Below are 14570 nucleotides of genomic sequence, written 5' to 3'. Positions count from 1 at the left end.
AGAGTGGAGATTCAACCTAGACCTTCTTATTGGGGCGAAGCCAAGGCGAGAGAGTGGAGGAGGAGATTGAGAGAGGAAAAGGAATGAGTTGAGAGAGAAAGGAGAGAAAGACTGGAATGAAGAGTAAGGGAAATGAAGAGAAGGAGTTACAGGGAGGATCCTCAGAATAGCAGAGACCCTGATGGACAGATCCTGTGGGATGACGATCTGGACGAGGAGACCATGCCCCTGCTGGAAGGCCCAACGAGGCAGACCGTAAAAGACTGGGTCCCCACTGATCTACTGGGACCATGGAACAATAGTTATAGAAACCCGTTCCTGTTTGATACAGTGGGATATCGACTTACAAACTTAATCTGTATTGGAAGGTGGTTCTTAGGTCGAAAAGTTCTTAGGTCGAATCTGCATTTCCCATAGGAATGCATGAAAACCATTTAATCTGTATCTGCTCTTTTCCATCCATAGAAACTAATGGGAAGCTGCTATTCTGCCTTCTGCCACTAGAGGGGGATATTTTTTCTTTTTTTCCCTTAGGTTCAGGAAACGAGGAGGAAGGCAGGGAACAGTTTGCAAAGCACTTTAGAAATCTTTTTTTTTCAACGAAGCCAATTTTAAATCATGTTTTAAAGCATGTTGTGCTGATTTTTTCAGCACAAAGACACACAGGCAGGCTTTTTAGGTGCTGAGCAAGCCTCCCCAAGCCTCTTCAGAGCCAGCCCATCAGCTGATAGGTGGGGAGAGGAGGGTGCAGGAGCGGGGGGGGGGGGAAATCACAAAATGGCTGCCAGGCTCCCTTCTGGGTGTCAGCTTTTAGCTGTTTCCTGCTCTTTTTCCTGCTGTTTGGGGGCTACCAAGGCCTGGTAAGTGACTTTCCTTTAATTATTGTTAAGTTTCTGACCCCTTTTCCCCTCCAGAAGCCTCTAAGGGGAGGGAGGGGGCACTTTTTTCCCAGTACGTAACTCGAGGGAAGTTCGTATGTCGCGTCCTTATTTCCCCTATAGGGCGGGTTCGTAAGTTGAATTGTTCGCAAGTAGGGTAGTTCGTAAGTCGAGACCCCACTGTAAATGGAAACCCCTTCCGGACCCATTGGCAGAAGGAGAAAAGACTCATAATCATGCTCCAGACACTTGTTTATTGTTAAATGCACCAATACATCTTTCACATGTTTTGAAGCAGCAAAAATCTACTGATTTCCTTGAACAAAACATGGAGCCAAAAATTTAACCCTCACAACGTCTTTATTTTGTGTTATGAAAGCAATGTTTTACTGCATTCCATACATACTCCTGTTGGCCTGAATGACAATAGTTACTGAAAAACTGGGTTGAAAATAAGCGGTGAACAGGCCAAAAGCATGCCACATGATCCTGCAAAGTTTCTTGTAGCCATACTCTTCTTTCACAATGAGAGAAACTGAAGGAGGTCTGAACTTTTTGGGACTCCTAATTTCCTTGATAAGGAGTTTTGTCTGGTTAGTTTTTGGTTAATCAAGCTAAAGAAGATGGATGACACTGCTTAATAAATTATTCAAAATTATTTGCAAGTTTTTGGATAAAATCCTGGTACTACTTCATTTCATATGTTTGTCACTAATTTCAACTGTTTTTGTGCACACTGTAGTTCTTGGCTAACACCTCTAATATTGGACATACAGTTTATAACAGGGACAAAAGCAACTAGAATTTGATATATTTCATCATTCATAGTAAGCTGCAACATTCCTGTTTGCCTGAAATGAAACACTGATACTCACTTCAACCTCACATGACACACAGGAAGCATTTTTGACCAGGCTGAAATATAAAAAATGTGGGCTGAATGGCATATACTGTTACTTTCCTGCATGTAATTTTGTTTCACATACTTAATGATACAAGTATTTTTATTCATTTTCTTACATGGAAACACATTACATGTGATTAATGCTTAATATTTAGATAACTTTCAGATTCAATATTCAAAGAGCAGCTTGCCAAGAACATAGGAAAGTTGGGAAAATCTCTGTTGAAATCATTGTGATAAATACTTGAAATTTCATAAGCAAGCTAGACACAAATGTCTAATTGTTATGTCTTTCGTGCTATATTATTTTTTTCTAAACAAATAGCATGGCAATGGTTATCTCACCTGCACATTGTTTTCCGCTGTATTTAATGCTACTTGAAGCTTCTGACATTTTTCTCGTAAACCAACTGCTTCATCTTGTACCATCTGCAATTCAGTCTTAAGTTTCCCCAAATTTTTCCGTAAAATAGATTCTTGGCTTTGAAATTCTTTTCTTAGCTCTACTTCTTTTTCTTTGCAAGCTTTCAGACTTTCAGCTGTAAACAGCTGAGAACGTTTCATAGTGTCAAGTTCATGCTCATAGAAAGATTGAGCTTTGCTGAGTTTACCTTCATACTCCTCAATTAGCTTTTTTCTTTCTATCCTTAGCTCTTCAACTTTGGCATTCAATTCTTCCACATCCCGTCTATGCAATTCTTCTAACTTTTCCTGTCCTTTGCTTAAAGTAGCATTCTGATTCTGATGGGTCTTCATAAGTTCTTGCACCTCAAGTCTGTGTGCAGCTCTCAGTTCTTCAAGAGCTGAACGCTTATCTTTCTCAAACTGTACCTGTAGTTGAATAAAATTCCGTAATCTCTCCTCAAATTTTTTTCTAATTTCTTCTACTTCTCGTGACATAGTTACTACACGTTGGACATGCTGAGCTTCTGCACAAAGTTGCATATCCTCAACTCTGTCCTTATAAGCTTCAAACTCTGTTAATGCTTGATGCTTCATCTTTTTATGATCTTCCAAAGATTCTTCTAAAACCTGGATCTTCCTTTTCAAATCCATTTCTTCAGAAACTTTACTCTTATACTGCAGAATCTTTTCTCTTGTTTCGGCAAGAATCTGTTGAATTTCCTCTTCATGAGCATCCTTGAGAGCTTGAATAGCAGCTTCGTGTTCATCATTCTTTGTGTTCAACGCATATATTACCTGCACATACAATGGAATTCAATGGAATTAGTAGAACAGTCAACATACAAAATATAACTCCCTTTTTCACAATTTCAAGGTAATCTGAAATGGGACATTTTGTGGCACAGATTAGAACACCACACACAGTTAAAAATCATGTTTCTAAAGCAAATGATACATAGAATACATTAAGGGAAGAATGAGTGTATTCAGATACCAACAGGAAGATGTCTTGATCACAGTTTTCTTATAAAGATACCTTGAGGGAAAGCAGCAGTCCTAGAAGCATACTGATAGAGCTATACTAGCATAAATACACAACAGGATTCCAGTCAACATAGGTTAATTATGTGTTGAATGATAGGACAGCATAGGTATAGTTCAACATTGACTTAAGCATGCTTAAACCTAACAATTTTGATTAGCCTAAACATGTTGACTATGGCTTAATTGTATGGTGAACCATGGCTCCCTAGTTTCATACATTTGAAACTTATATACAAAATTAAGAGATCCCAGAGACTATAGGGGGGAAAAGCCTGATGTAATAATCCAGTGAGCAGACTTAAAAACAGCTTTGGGCCACTCTATACATGACACTAAACATGTAATTTGCAACCACAGTTAAAGAGATAACAGGATATGGGGAACAGGAGCAATGAAGGCCTTCTCCTGTGGCTAATAGCTTGTGAATGCTGGAAGATTTCAGGACTACAATCAGAAAGGAAGGGCTTAGATTGTCTTGCTTTCTACAGTCCTGAGGAAAAGTAACCCCAAAGCCTACATAAAAAACATGTGTGATCTCAAGTGATGTGATTAGTGACATGCCTAGTTTGCTTTAGTACAACTATTTATGTAATTACAGTCTAATTATTTATAATGCATTAATATTCAGTCTGAGCTCAAGACAGGAAGAAGACAAGAGAAAAAGGATTGCATTTCACAGTACATGTATGTTACAATGTATTTTGAATTGCAAAGTTCAGAACATTTTACCCCCTTGGATTTTATGCTAACAATTTATCAGGCCATTCTTCTCTTTTAGAAATAACATAGAAAAGAACTGTAAATATTAGATGTAACTGTAAAAAAAAATTAATCAGGAGCATAATTTCATGCATGTCTCCAAAGACATGAAGATTTTTTTTTCAATTATGTTATTTTGTTTTCTTTAAAAAAGAAAACAATGCATGCTTAAGGAACAGGAACAAGAATGCTTACTCTAAAACAACATACACACAGTATTTTAAAAGACGTGTTCACTCTATGTGTTTGTCTACTTCTAGGCAGATGCTTTGTTTACAGCTTCACTTGGTCTCTGGAAACTAGAAGAGCAATAGTTTTAGTAGTAGTATAGTATGGTCATAAACGAATAATATATCCCCCAATATTTGAAACAGTTTAAATAAAACTAACCAGGGAAACTAAACATATTCATATATTTCCAATGTCTGTCCCAGTAACGTGGAACAGCAGTGTGTTACTTTTGCAGATAGGGTGACAGTAACTGTAATGATCTCTCATGGACTCAAAGTGTGAGAAATGGAAAGAGTTACTTTTTTAAAGCAATAATAGGTGCTCTGTTTATTTCTTACCCATTTGTCTGGTTTCTCTTCTCTTGCTGCTCAGTGATGAATAACATGCACATCAAATGTAACACAGACTGTAAAAATAGTTCTGTATGCAGACCAAGGGCATCCATTTAACATTTAGGCTTGCAGTCACAGGCAAAAAGGAAATGAATGCGGGTTAGTTGGTAAAAGGACATTGGAAGGAGCCTCCCCAAAGAATATGAATACATTAATGTGTCCTCTGGACAATGACAATGCTGGCTAATCTGTCCACTTCAGAAGCACCAACATAAGGTGACTTTCATTGTACTGTGCCAATGGATAAGTGACTATGATTTGGACAATAGCCCACAAGTGGCCATCAACAACAAAAAGGGCCCTGAGGGCCAAAATTAACAATCATTTCAATCAATAGGGACAGGTGATTATAATATACTTTGTATTCAAGAAACACATAGAGAAGACAATAAGCAAAGCCTCAGAACATCCAGCATGACTTGCAGCCGAGAGATCTTATATAGAGTACTGTATCAGTCAAACCTGACCTCCAAATAATGTCTACAGTGGGGTCTTGACTTGAGAACTTAATCCGTATTGGAAGGCGGTTCTCAAGTCAAGAAGTTCTCAGGTCAAATCTGCATTTCCCATAGGAATGCATTGAAAACCATTTGATCCGTATCTGCTCTTTTCCGTCCATAGAAATTAATGGGAAGCTGCTATTCTGCCTTCGACCACTAGTGGGGGATATTTTGTTTCTTTTTTTCTTAGCTCAAGAAAGGTTCAGGGAAGGCAGGGAAAATACAGTCCAGGCAGTACCGTACCAGGCAGTCTGAAGACTCCCAATCCACTCTCTAAACGCTGGGAGGAGTGAGGAAGCAGACAGGCACCCTTTTCACTGGCCAACAGTTAACTGAAAGTTCAAATTTTGCACTTTCCCTGCCTCCCACATGGGCTTTTTTCAGTTCTTAACTCAAATCTAAGTATGCAAGTCAAGTCAATATTTTCCTATGAGAGTGGTTCTTAAGTCAAAATGTTCTTAACTCAAGTCGTTCTTAAGTCAAGACCCCACTGTACTATTGTCCCAGAACAAGATGATATAGAGATAATAATAGTGGAGCAGAGTGATTGTTTGATATCCTTAGTTTATAAAACATCTACCGTGTTTCCCTGAAAATAAGAGAGGGTCTTATATTAATTTGTGCTCAAAAATGTGTTAGGGCTTATTTTCAGGGGATGTTTTATTTTTTCATGTACAACATTATTTATTCAAATACAGTCATGTCATATTCTTCTGGCTGCTGTACAATGGTGGAGGGCACGGTTTCACTTAACTGGGGCTTATTTTGGGTGTAGGGCTTATATTACGAGCATCCTGAAATATCATACTAGGGCTTATTTTCAGGTTTGGTCTTATTTTGGGGGAAACAGGGCAATGTAATCTTCTCCTTTAAAATCCTTGATAGTTTTCATAAGGAAAAAAAAAGCTTTATAACTGGAGATTATAATTGGAATCACAGTAGTGTCTTGGAATATGCACTTGATGATAAAAATGGAGAAGATATATTAAAATAGGCAGAGACTCTCCCACTAATCACTAAATCTAGTATACATGTGTGGCCATACTCAGCTTTTGTTTCCTCTGATATCAAGAACTTGAATATAACATGTTCATTTTCCCTCACTGTTCCCTTACTGGTGCTTTATCTACTGAAGTCATTCTTGTTCGTTCAAATCAAGTCAATGATATTTAATCTTTAGTTTCTTCCTCCATGTTTTGTAGGAGAAAATTATCAGCTACATAACCTATGAATTTCTTGGAAAGGTCACATCTGTAAAAATTTGCCTCCCAACAGAGATCAGGTTAACAGAAATCTCCTCTTACTACAAATTGTGCCTCTCTGAAATACTTGCAATTTGTTTTTCAAAGGTTTCATCTGCATCTTCTTGATCAAGCTAGTGATACAGGAGACTCCAACTACCATGTACTTTTTAAGTTTGCCTCAGGTTTGTTTTAATCCAGATGCTCTGTAGTGGAAGCACTCTTCTCTCACAACTGGCTGACTTTAAACCTGGGAAGAATTGTACAGCACAGATCCTACATTTACAGCAACATATAGATGAACATGATAAAGGACAAAAATGGGAGGGACCTAACAGAAGCAGAAGACATTAAGAAGAGGTGGCAAGAATACACAGAGGAATTATATCAGAAAGACTTGGATATCCCAGACAACCCAGACAATATAGTTGCTGACCTTGAGCCAGAAATCCTGGAGAGTGAAGACAAGTGGGCCTTAGAAAGCCTGGTGAACAACAAGGCCAGTGGGGGTGATGACATTCCAGTTGAACTATTTAAAATCTTAAAAGATGATGCTGTTAAGGTGCTACATTCAATATGCCAGCAAGTTTGGAAAACTCAACAGTGGCCAGAGGACTGGAAAAGATCAGTCTACATCCCAATCCCAAAGAAGGGCAGTGCCAAAGAATGCTCCAACTACCGTACAATTGCACTCATTTCACACGCTAGCAAGATTATGCTCAAAATCCTACAAGGTAGGCTTCAGCAGTATGTGGACCGAGAACTCCCAGAAGTACAAGCTGGATTCCCAAGGGGCAGAGGAACTAGAGACCAAATTGCAAACATGCACTGGATTATAGACAAAGCCAGAGAGTTCCAGAAAAACATCTACTTCTGCTTCATTGACTATGCAAAAGCCTTTGACTGTGTGGACCACAGCAAACTATGGCAAGTCCTTAAAGAAATGGGAGTGCCTGACCACCTTGTCTATCTCCTGAGAAACCTATATGTGGGACAGGAAGCAACAGTTAGAACTGGATTCGGAAACACTGATTGATTCACAATTGGGATAGCAGTACAACAAGGCTGTATATTGTCCCCCTGCTTATTTAACTTATATGCAGAATACATCATGCGGAAGGCTGGACTGGAGGAATCCCAAAACGGAATTAAGATTGCTGGAAGAAAAATCAACAACCTCCGATATGCAGATGATACCACTCTAATGGCAGAAAGTGAGGAGGAATTAAAGAACCTTGTAATGAGGGTGAAAGAGGAGAGTGCAAAAAATGGCCTGAAACTCAACATCAAAAAAACTAAGATCACGGCCACTGGTCCCCTCACCTCCTGGGAAATTGAAGGGGAAGATATGGAGGCAGTGACAGAGTTTACTTTCTTGGGCTCCATGATCACTGAAGATGGAGACAGCAGCCCCGAAATTAAAAGACGCCTGCTTCTTGGGAGGAAAGCGATGACAAACCTCAACAGCATCTTAAAAAGCAGAGACACCACCTTGCCGACAAAAGTCCGAATAGTCAAAGCTATGGTTTTTCCTGTTGTGATGTATGGAAGTGAGAGCTGGACCATAAAGAAAGCTGACTGCCGAAGAATGGATGCCTTTGAATTGTGGTGCTGGAGGAGGCTCTTGAGAGTCCCCTGGACTGCAAGGAGAACAAACCTATCAATTCTAAAGGAAATCAACCCTGAGTGCTCACTGGAATGACAGATCCTGAAGCTGAGGCTCCAGTACTTTGGCCATCTCATGAGAAGAGAAGACTCCTTGGAAAAGACCTTGATGTTAGGAAAGTGTGACGGCAAGAGGAGAAGGGGACGACAGAGGATGAGATGGCTGGACAGTGGAAGATAGGAGGGCCTGGCATGCTCTGGTCCATGGGTTCACGAAGAGTCGGACATAACTAAACGACTAAACGAATGAATGACAGATGGCTTTGAAACTAGGAAGTTCATGGGATAGTTTTTGTTCACTTCTTGGCCACTTATAATATTGTTCATCAAGCATTACTGCAAAAGGTTATAATCTCACTAAGGGTTACTGCAAAAGGTTATAATCTCACCAAGGGTTAAAAGTTAGCTAAGATAATAGCAACCTGTTTACAAAATTATAGCTTTTTCATTAATTTTCAAGGACAATGCACTAGATGGAGGAATCAAAAGAATGGCCTACCCCAGGGCAACGTACTGGTTCTTATTTTGTTTACCATCTATATCAATGATCAACCACTTCCCCAAGGCACCAGAAGTTCTATTTATGCTGATGATCTCATACTTGCTGTTCAGTCTGACAGTTTTCAGAATGGCAGAAAGTCTCTTAACAGACACATTAGAAGAATCTGATGCATGCTGGATAGATCAGTGGTTTAGGTATCTGGCTACGTAGCCAAAGGTTGGGAATTCAATTCCTCCTGTGCCTCCTTAACAGGGGTTAGGCTCAATGATCCACAGGGTCCCTTCCAGCTCTACAGGTCTAATATTATATTATGATAGAAACAAACTTAAATACAACCCTTAACAAACTTAAATACAAACAAACAAACAAACAAGACTAAAATGCCTGCCTCATCTGAAAAACAAGCTGGCATCTTAGGAACCTCAGGTCACCAGGAAAAGTGTCCAACTAGATCATTGTTCTGTTCCCAAATATATACAGTAGTTGTTACTTTGGATTATATACTAATCTATAAGAAACATTGCTAAAATACAAAACAAAAGGTCTCTAAAAGGAACAATATTCTTCAAAAGCTATTGGGAACTAGTCTGGGCACAGAACCATAGTCATTAAGAACTATCACATTGGCTCTATGCTACTCCAGAGACAAAGGTGCAGTCCATTGTGGTGCAGTTCAGTCCATGCAAAATAGATAGATGCAGTACTCAATAGAAGCTGCAGGATCTTTACTGGATGCCTGAAGCCAGCCCCTCTTGATAAAATCCATTATCTAGCATGCATTGGACCCAGTGACATATGGAGAGAGGCAGCAGCTAGTAGTGAAAGACACAAAGCATCAACATCAAATGTGTCCACTCTTTGGCTATCATCCCGCACCTCTAAGATTGAAATCAAGGACCTTTTAGAAAATCTGTGAATCTTGAATAAACTGTAAAGAGTTCTGGGATTATAAATGGAAAAAAAAAGTACAATCAGCTTCATAAAATGTATAGAATCATAGGAAAGTCTAGCCTCAGAGAACTGTGTTGTTGGAGGTCCCTAACACACTATGGACTAAATTTGGCAGAACGAACGGGAAGCTAAGAAAATGGAGTTTTTGCACTGGCCCAGTGCTCTGAGAGTGCAGAAAAGAACAGGCAACACCATACCTCTGTCAGTGTACTCCACAATCACTCTATAGGTAGTACTTAGGATTCAGTACTAGCTGACCCCAAATACTCTTGATGTTGGGTGAAAATTATCTGATACACTTATGCCCAGAGTGGTAGAATATACCAGATGGGTGGGATATAAATCAAATAAATAAATAAATAAGCTTTACAATTTCTGTTCTATATGTGTTAGGTTATCCCTCACAGGTTTTATATTTCATTCCACTAAATGCACTGTGCTGCTTCTGACATGAAAAAAGAAGAAAACATGAGAGTAGTAGGGTAATGGTAGCTTTATTCAAACTCAAATTTGACAGGTGCCACGCCCCCTTTTGGACCCCCAGCAGCGGAAGGGGAGGGACTTCCGGCGTCTAGGCTCGACCCAGGCCCCTTCCGGCGGAAGGGGCTGGTCGAGCGGTGACGTCGGGGGTTGTGGGGGTCACCGTGGGCCTATAGGAGTGTATTCCTAGAGTCTGGGGTCCCCCGTGACCCTAGGGTGGCCTGAGGATTGGTCCCCGAGGGGTTGTGCCACCCCCACGGCCCTATGGACCAATGGGGAGCGGTTGGAGGGGCTTGGCTAGAAAGGGCGGCCCTAGGGCATGCCCCAGCATGCCTTTAGGCCCTGCATGACGTCAGGGGTTGTGGGGATCACCGTGGGCCTATAGGTGTCTTTTCCTAGAGTCTGGGGTCCCCCGTGACCCTAGGGTAGCCTGAGGATTGGTCCCCGAGGGGTTGTGCCCCCCCCACGGCCCCTGTGGACCAATGGGGAGCGGGTGGAGGGGGTTTGGCTAGAAAGGTTGGCCCTAGGGCATGCCTCAGCATGCCCTAGGCCCTGCAAGGGTGGGAAAGTCCCGGGGATTTGCAGAGAAGCTATAAACGTGGTTCGGGACCCTTCTGCGCGCTCTTGCGGCTCTTTGCAAAGGTCTTGTGGCTTTAAAGACATGGCTGACAAGGAGAACAAAGCTCCCGAGGCATGCCAAAAGGTAGAGGAGCAAAAGGCCGCTGCATCCATGGACGCTGCCAAACCCAGAAAGCGCTACATGAGCACAGATTCTGACAGTGAAAATGGGCCTCCAGTAGCATTAAAACGTCTTGAAGACCCTGTCAGACCGTGTCATCCTGGGGAATCATCATGTTATAATGAGAAAGCTTCTGAAACGCAGGTAGGTAACCTTTGGGAAAAGGTGGTGGTAGAGGAGTGCTATAGATGGTTATTAGGTGTGCTATAGATGCTTATTCTGTGTACTAAAACCCTTCTTTGATTTTTAGGAGATGCAGCACTTGCAAGCCGGAGGTGATTCTCTGAAAAAACACAAGGACATGCAGGCCCTTACAAGGGCCTGTCTCTTCGCAATGCTAAAAGACGCTTTGTCTGAACATCTGATTCAAAGGTGCTATGGATGCCAGGAAGACCTTTGTGCACAACAAGCGCACCCGTGCATAGGTTGGAACGAAGCTGACTATTCCAAGATGTTGAACGAGATATGTGAAAAACTCTGCTATAAAAAAGTTATCCTCATTATAACGCTTGCAGCATTCAGAAATAAGATGCTCTGTATGACAAATCGAAATGTACATTATATACATAAGATTATTAAATGTATGTCAGTTTCAGGGGATTCCTATAAATTGCTAAAAAGACTTTTGAGGTCAACAGATGAAAAATATCTAGCCATTGCTAAATTAACACTACAGCTACACGATGATCATTATTATTGCTGTCCAAGCATGCATGAATGAATAAAAAACAAAAAACAAAATACTATACATTTTCCTTGTAATAAAATGTGGTTTTTAATAAAGAGCTTTTAATCGAACATACATTGTTCATTTATTCATTTTCCCTTTTTTGCTTAGCATTCTAATATCAAAATAGCATTTTTTCTAACTTTAAATGCCCTGAAATGGAAATCTGAAAAATAGGTGGGGGGCCTCTGTTCAGCTGAGATACCAAAGGCCTGTCTTATCATTTCCTTTCAAACAGTTATTGATGAGAGAGAGGCTGTTGTTTCACGATAATTGTGTATCCTTCCAAATCAACATCCCCTTATTGTGTATTGGCAATAATTTCCTTTTAAATGACGTGCATCCGTTTAAATGATGTGGTAATGAGGTGATGTTGTTTCACAGTAATTGTGTAGCTTTGCAAATCAGCATCCTGCCAGCTGTTTGACTGAAACTACCCCCCCCCCACACACACACACCTTCAGGATGGGTCACAAAAGGTTCACAGAGAATAAATGTTTGAATTAAAAGCTGGTTTAACTTTAAGTCTACAGAAATTCATCTCCTTAAATGTAATATATTACACAGATTCAGCTCTGTTTGGCTGTGAGGTGAAAAATAAATCATTTATGCTTTTCCCACAATAATTTTTCAAGTCAGATTGAGACTACAAATACTATACATTTTCCTTGTAATAAAATGTGGTTTTTAATAAAGAGCTTTTAATCGAACATACATTGTACATTTATTCATTTTCCCTTTTTTGCTTAGCATTCTAATATCAAAATAGCATTTTTTCTAACTTTAAATGGTGCTGTTTCCTTAAACTACCCCCCCCACACACACACACCTTCAGGATGGGGCACAAAAGGTTCACAGAGAATAAATGTTTGAATTAAAAGCTGGTTTAACTTTAAGTCTACAGAAATTCATCTCCTTAAATGTAATATATTACACAGATTCAGCTCTGTTTGGCTGTGAGGTGAAAAATAAATCATTTATGCTTTTCCCACAATAATTTTTCAAGTCAGATTGAGACTACAAATACTATACATTTTCCTTGTAATAAAATGTGGTTTTTAATAAAGAGCTTTTAATCGAACATACATTGTACATTTATTCATTTTCCCTTTTTTGCTTAGCATTCTAATATCAAAATAGCATTTTTTCTAACTTTAAATGGTGCTGTTTCCTTAAACTACCACCCCCCCACACACACACACACCTTCAGGATGGGGCACAAAAGGTTCACAGAGAATAAATGTTTGAATTAAAAGCTGGTTTAACTTTAAGTCTACAGAAATTCATCTCCTTAAATGTAATATATTACACAGATTCAGCTCTGTTTGGCTGTGAGGTGAAAAATAAATCATTTATGCTTTTCCCACAATAATTTTTCAAGTCAGATTGAGACTACAAATACTATACATTTTCCTTGTAATAAAATGTGGTTTTTAATAAAGAGCTTTTAATCGAACATACATTTTTCATTTATTCATTTTCCCTTTTTTGCTTAGCATTCTAATATCAAAATAGCATTTTTTCTAACTTTAAATGCCCTGAAATGGAAATCTGAAAAATAGGTGGGGGGGCCTCTGTTCAGCTGAGATACCAAAGGCCTGTCTTATCATTTCCTTTCAAACAGTTATTGATGAGAGAGAGGCTGTTGTTTCACGATAATTGTGTATCTTTCCAAATCAACATCCCCTTATTGTGTATTGGCAATAATTTCCTTTTAAATGACGTGCATCCGTTTAAATGATGTGGTAATGAGGTGACGTTGTTTCACTGTAATTGTGTAGCTTTGCTAATCAACATCCTGCCAGATGTTTTTCTCCTTTAACAGGCTTAAGGAGAGGATCAGAAAAAAACTTTTGCTTCCCTTGAAAAAGATATAAAAGTCCCTTTTATCACACCTCCTGAAAACTGCACAGAAGCTGACCAATATACCACAGCTGAGTAACAAATTCAGCTGAATATTATGAGATTTAGCACTTTTTTAAAAATAGGACTGTCCTTTTAAAAATTGTTATTCATTTACGGGTTTTTTTTTCATTCATAGACTTACGCATTAAAAATCAGATTAACCGTGCAGAAATGGGTAAGAGATAGATTAATTTTAAAACCTGTTAAATAAATGTAAATATTCTTTTTAAATAAATGTATAGACACAGCGTAGAGTTTCTAAATATATATTTTATTTACTGCATGCCAGAGAAATAGTTTTTAGGTAACACAAGTTCCAGCAGCCAGTTCCAAAATATAGCAATTCTTGATCGTGGTTTTAGAAAATTCATTATTTCACCTCTCTGTAAAAATAAAGAGAGAGAGAGAGAAAGAAATGAAACATTTTATAGAATAGAAAAACATAAGATGTTATTACATTAGAATATTGTGTAAATACATACCAGATTACCATTCAGAAAGCTCAAAGACCTGTCTTGCGCAGTTATGCATGTCGTTATTTGTCTTGAGAGAAAATCAATTTCTTTTTGTTCCAAAGGTCTTGTGTTTTTTTCAAGCTTTTTTGCCATGCATGAGGCATAGGCTAATGTTGTAAATATTCTCCCAAAAGTAATTCTTTCTTGAAAAACGTATTGTGTAGTTAAAACAAGCGCGGTACAGAGTTCAGTCAGGCTGGAAATCTGCATTTTTCTTAAATGATCTTCGACGGGACCTTCAAAATGTTTTTGAATGAAAGAGTCGATATTTTTTAAATGATTGCTCATTTCTGATTTAGCCCTTGTATTTTCGGCTTCTTTTAAACTAATTTCAAGATAATTACGAACAAGAGTATAAAGTTGTGACTCGATAGTGTTCATGTTGCAGTCTAAACCCTGGGGTGTCAAATATGCTTTTCTTTGCAATGGTCAAGACTGTTCTAAAATGCCTCTGTCTCTGCAGCTGGGGATCACCAGGAAAAGGGGTCATTATCCAGCGAATCACTGGGTAAGAGCATTAACATATGAGTTTTAAGGGGGACTTTTTAATTTTTAAAAAACCCCTACTGATTTAGAAATACTATATCTTTTTCAGAGAAATATTTTCGCTATGAGGATGATGAATATTTTGCACAAAATGATCCTATTGTACCATCAACCAGCTATAATATTCCAAGGACGGACAGGTTCCAGTTTCGTGGTTATACTTTTAAAAGAGTAAATGCTGATCAG

General features: G+C 39.1%; 1 protein-coding gene across 8 annotated transcripts in view; it reads right to left on the bottom strand.

The window, feature by feature from the left end:
- Positions 1-14570, bottom strand: part of FAM184A (family with sequence similarity 184 member A) — a 147370-nt gene that overhangs the window by 78126 nt on the left and 54674 nt on the right. For 7 of the 8 annotated variants that reach the window (XR_013541277.1, XR_013541280.1, XR_013541281.1 and 4 more), the window contains exon 2: positions 2128-2982. The exons of the other annotated variant lie outside the window; for it this stretch is intronic. Coding sequence is in view for 4 of the 7 variants with exons in the window: in XM_072997377.2 (XP_072853478.1) it covers positions 2128-2982 (855 nt within the window). In the remaining 3 variants the exon portion in view is untranslated. The remainder of the gene's footprint in view (positions 1-2127; positions 2983-14570) is intronic. 8 annotated transcript variants of the gene reach the window in all.

Source organism: Pogona vitticeps, chromosome 1 (assembly GCF_051106095.1).
Source record: "Pogona vitticeps strain Pit_001003342236 chromosome 1, PviZW2.1, whole genome shotgun sequence".
Taxonomy (NCBI): Eukaryota; Metazoa; Chordata; class Lepidosauria; order Squamata; family Agamidae; genus Pogona; species Pogona vitticeps.
The sequence above is the reverse complement of the archived record's forward strand: the minus strand, read 5'-3'. Positions and strand labels throughout refer to the sequence as shown.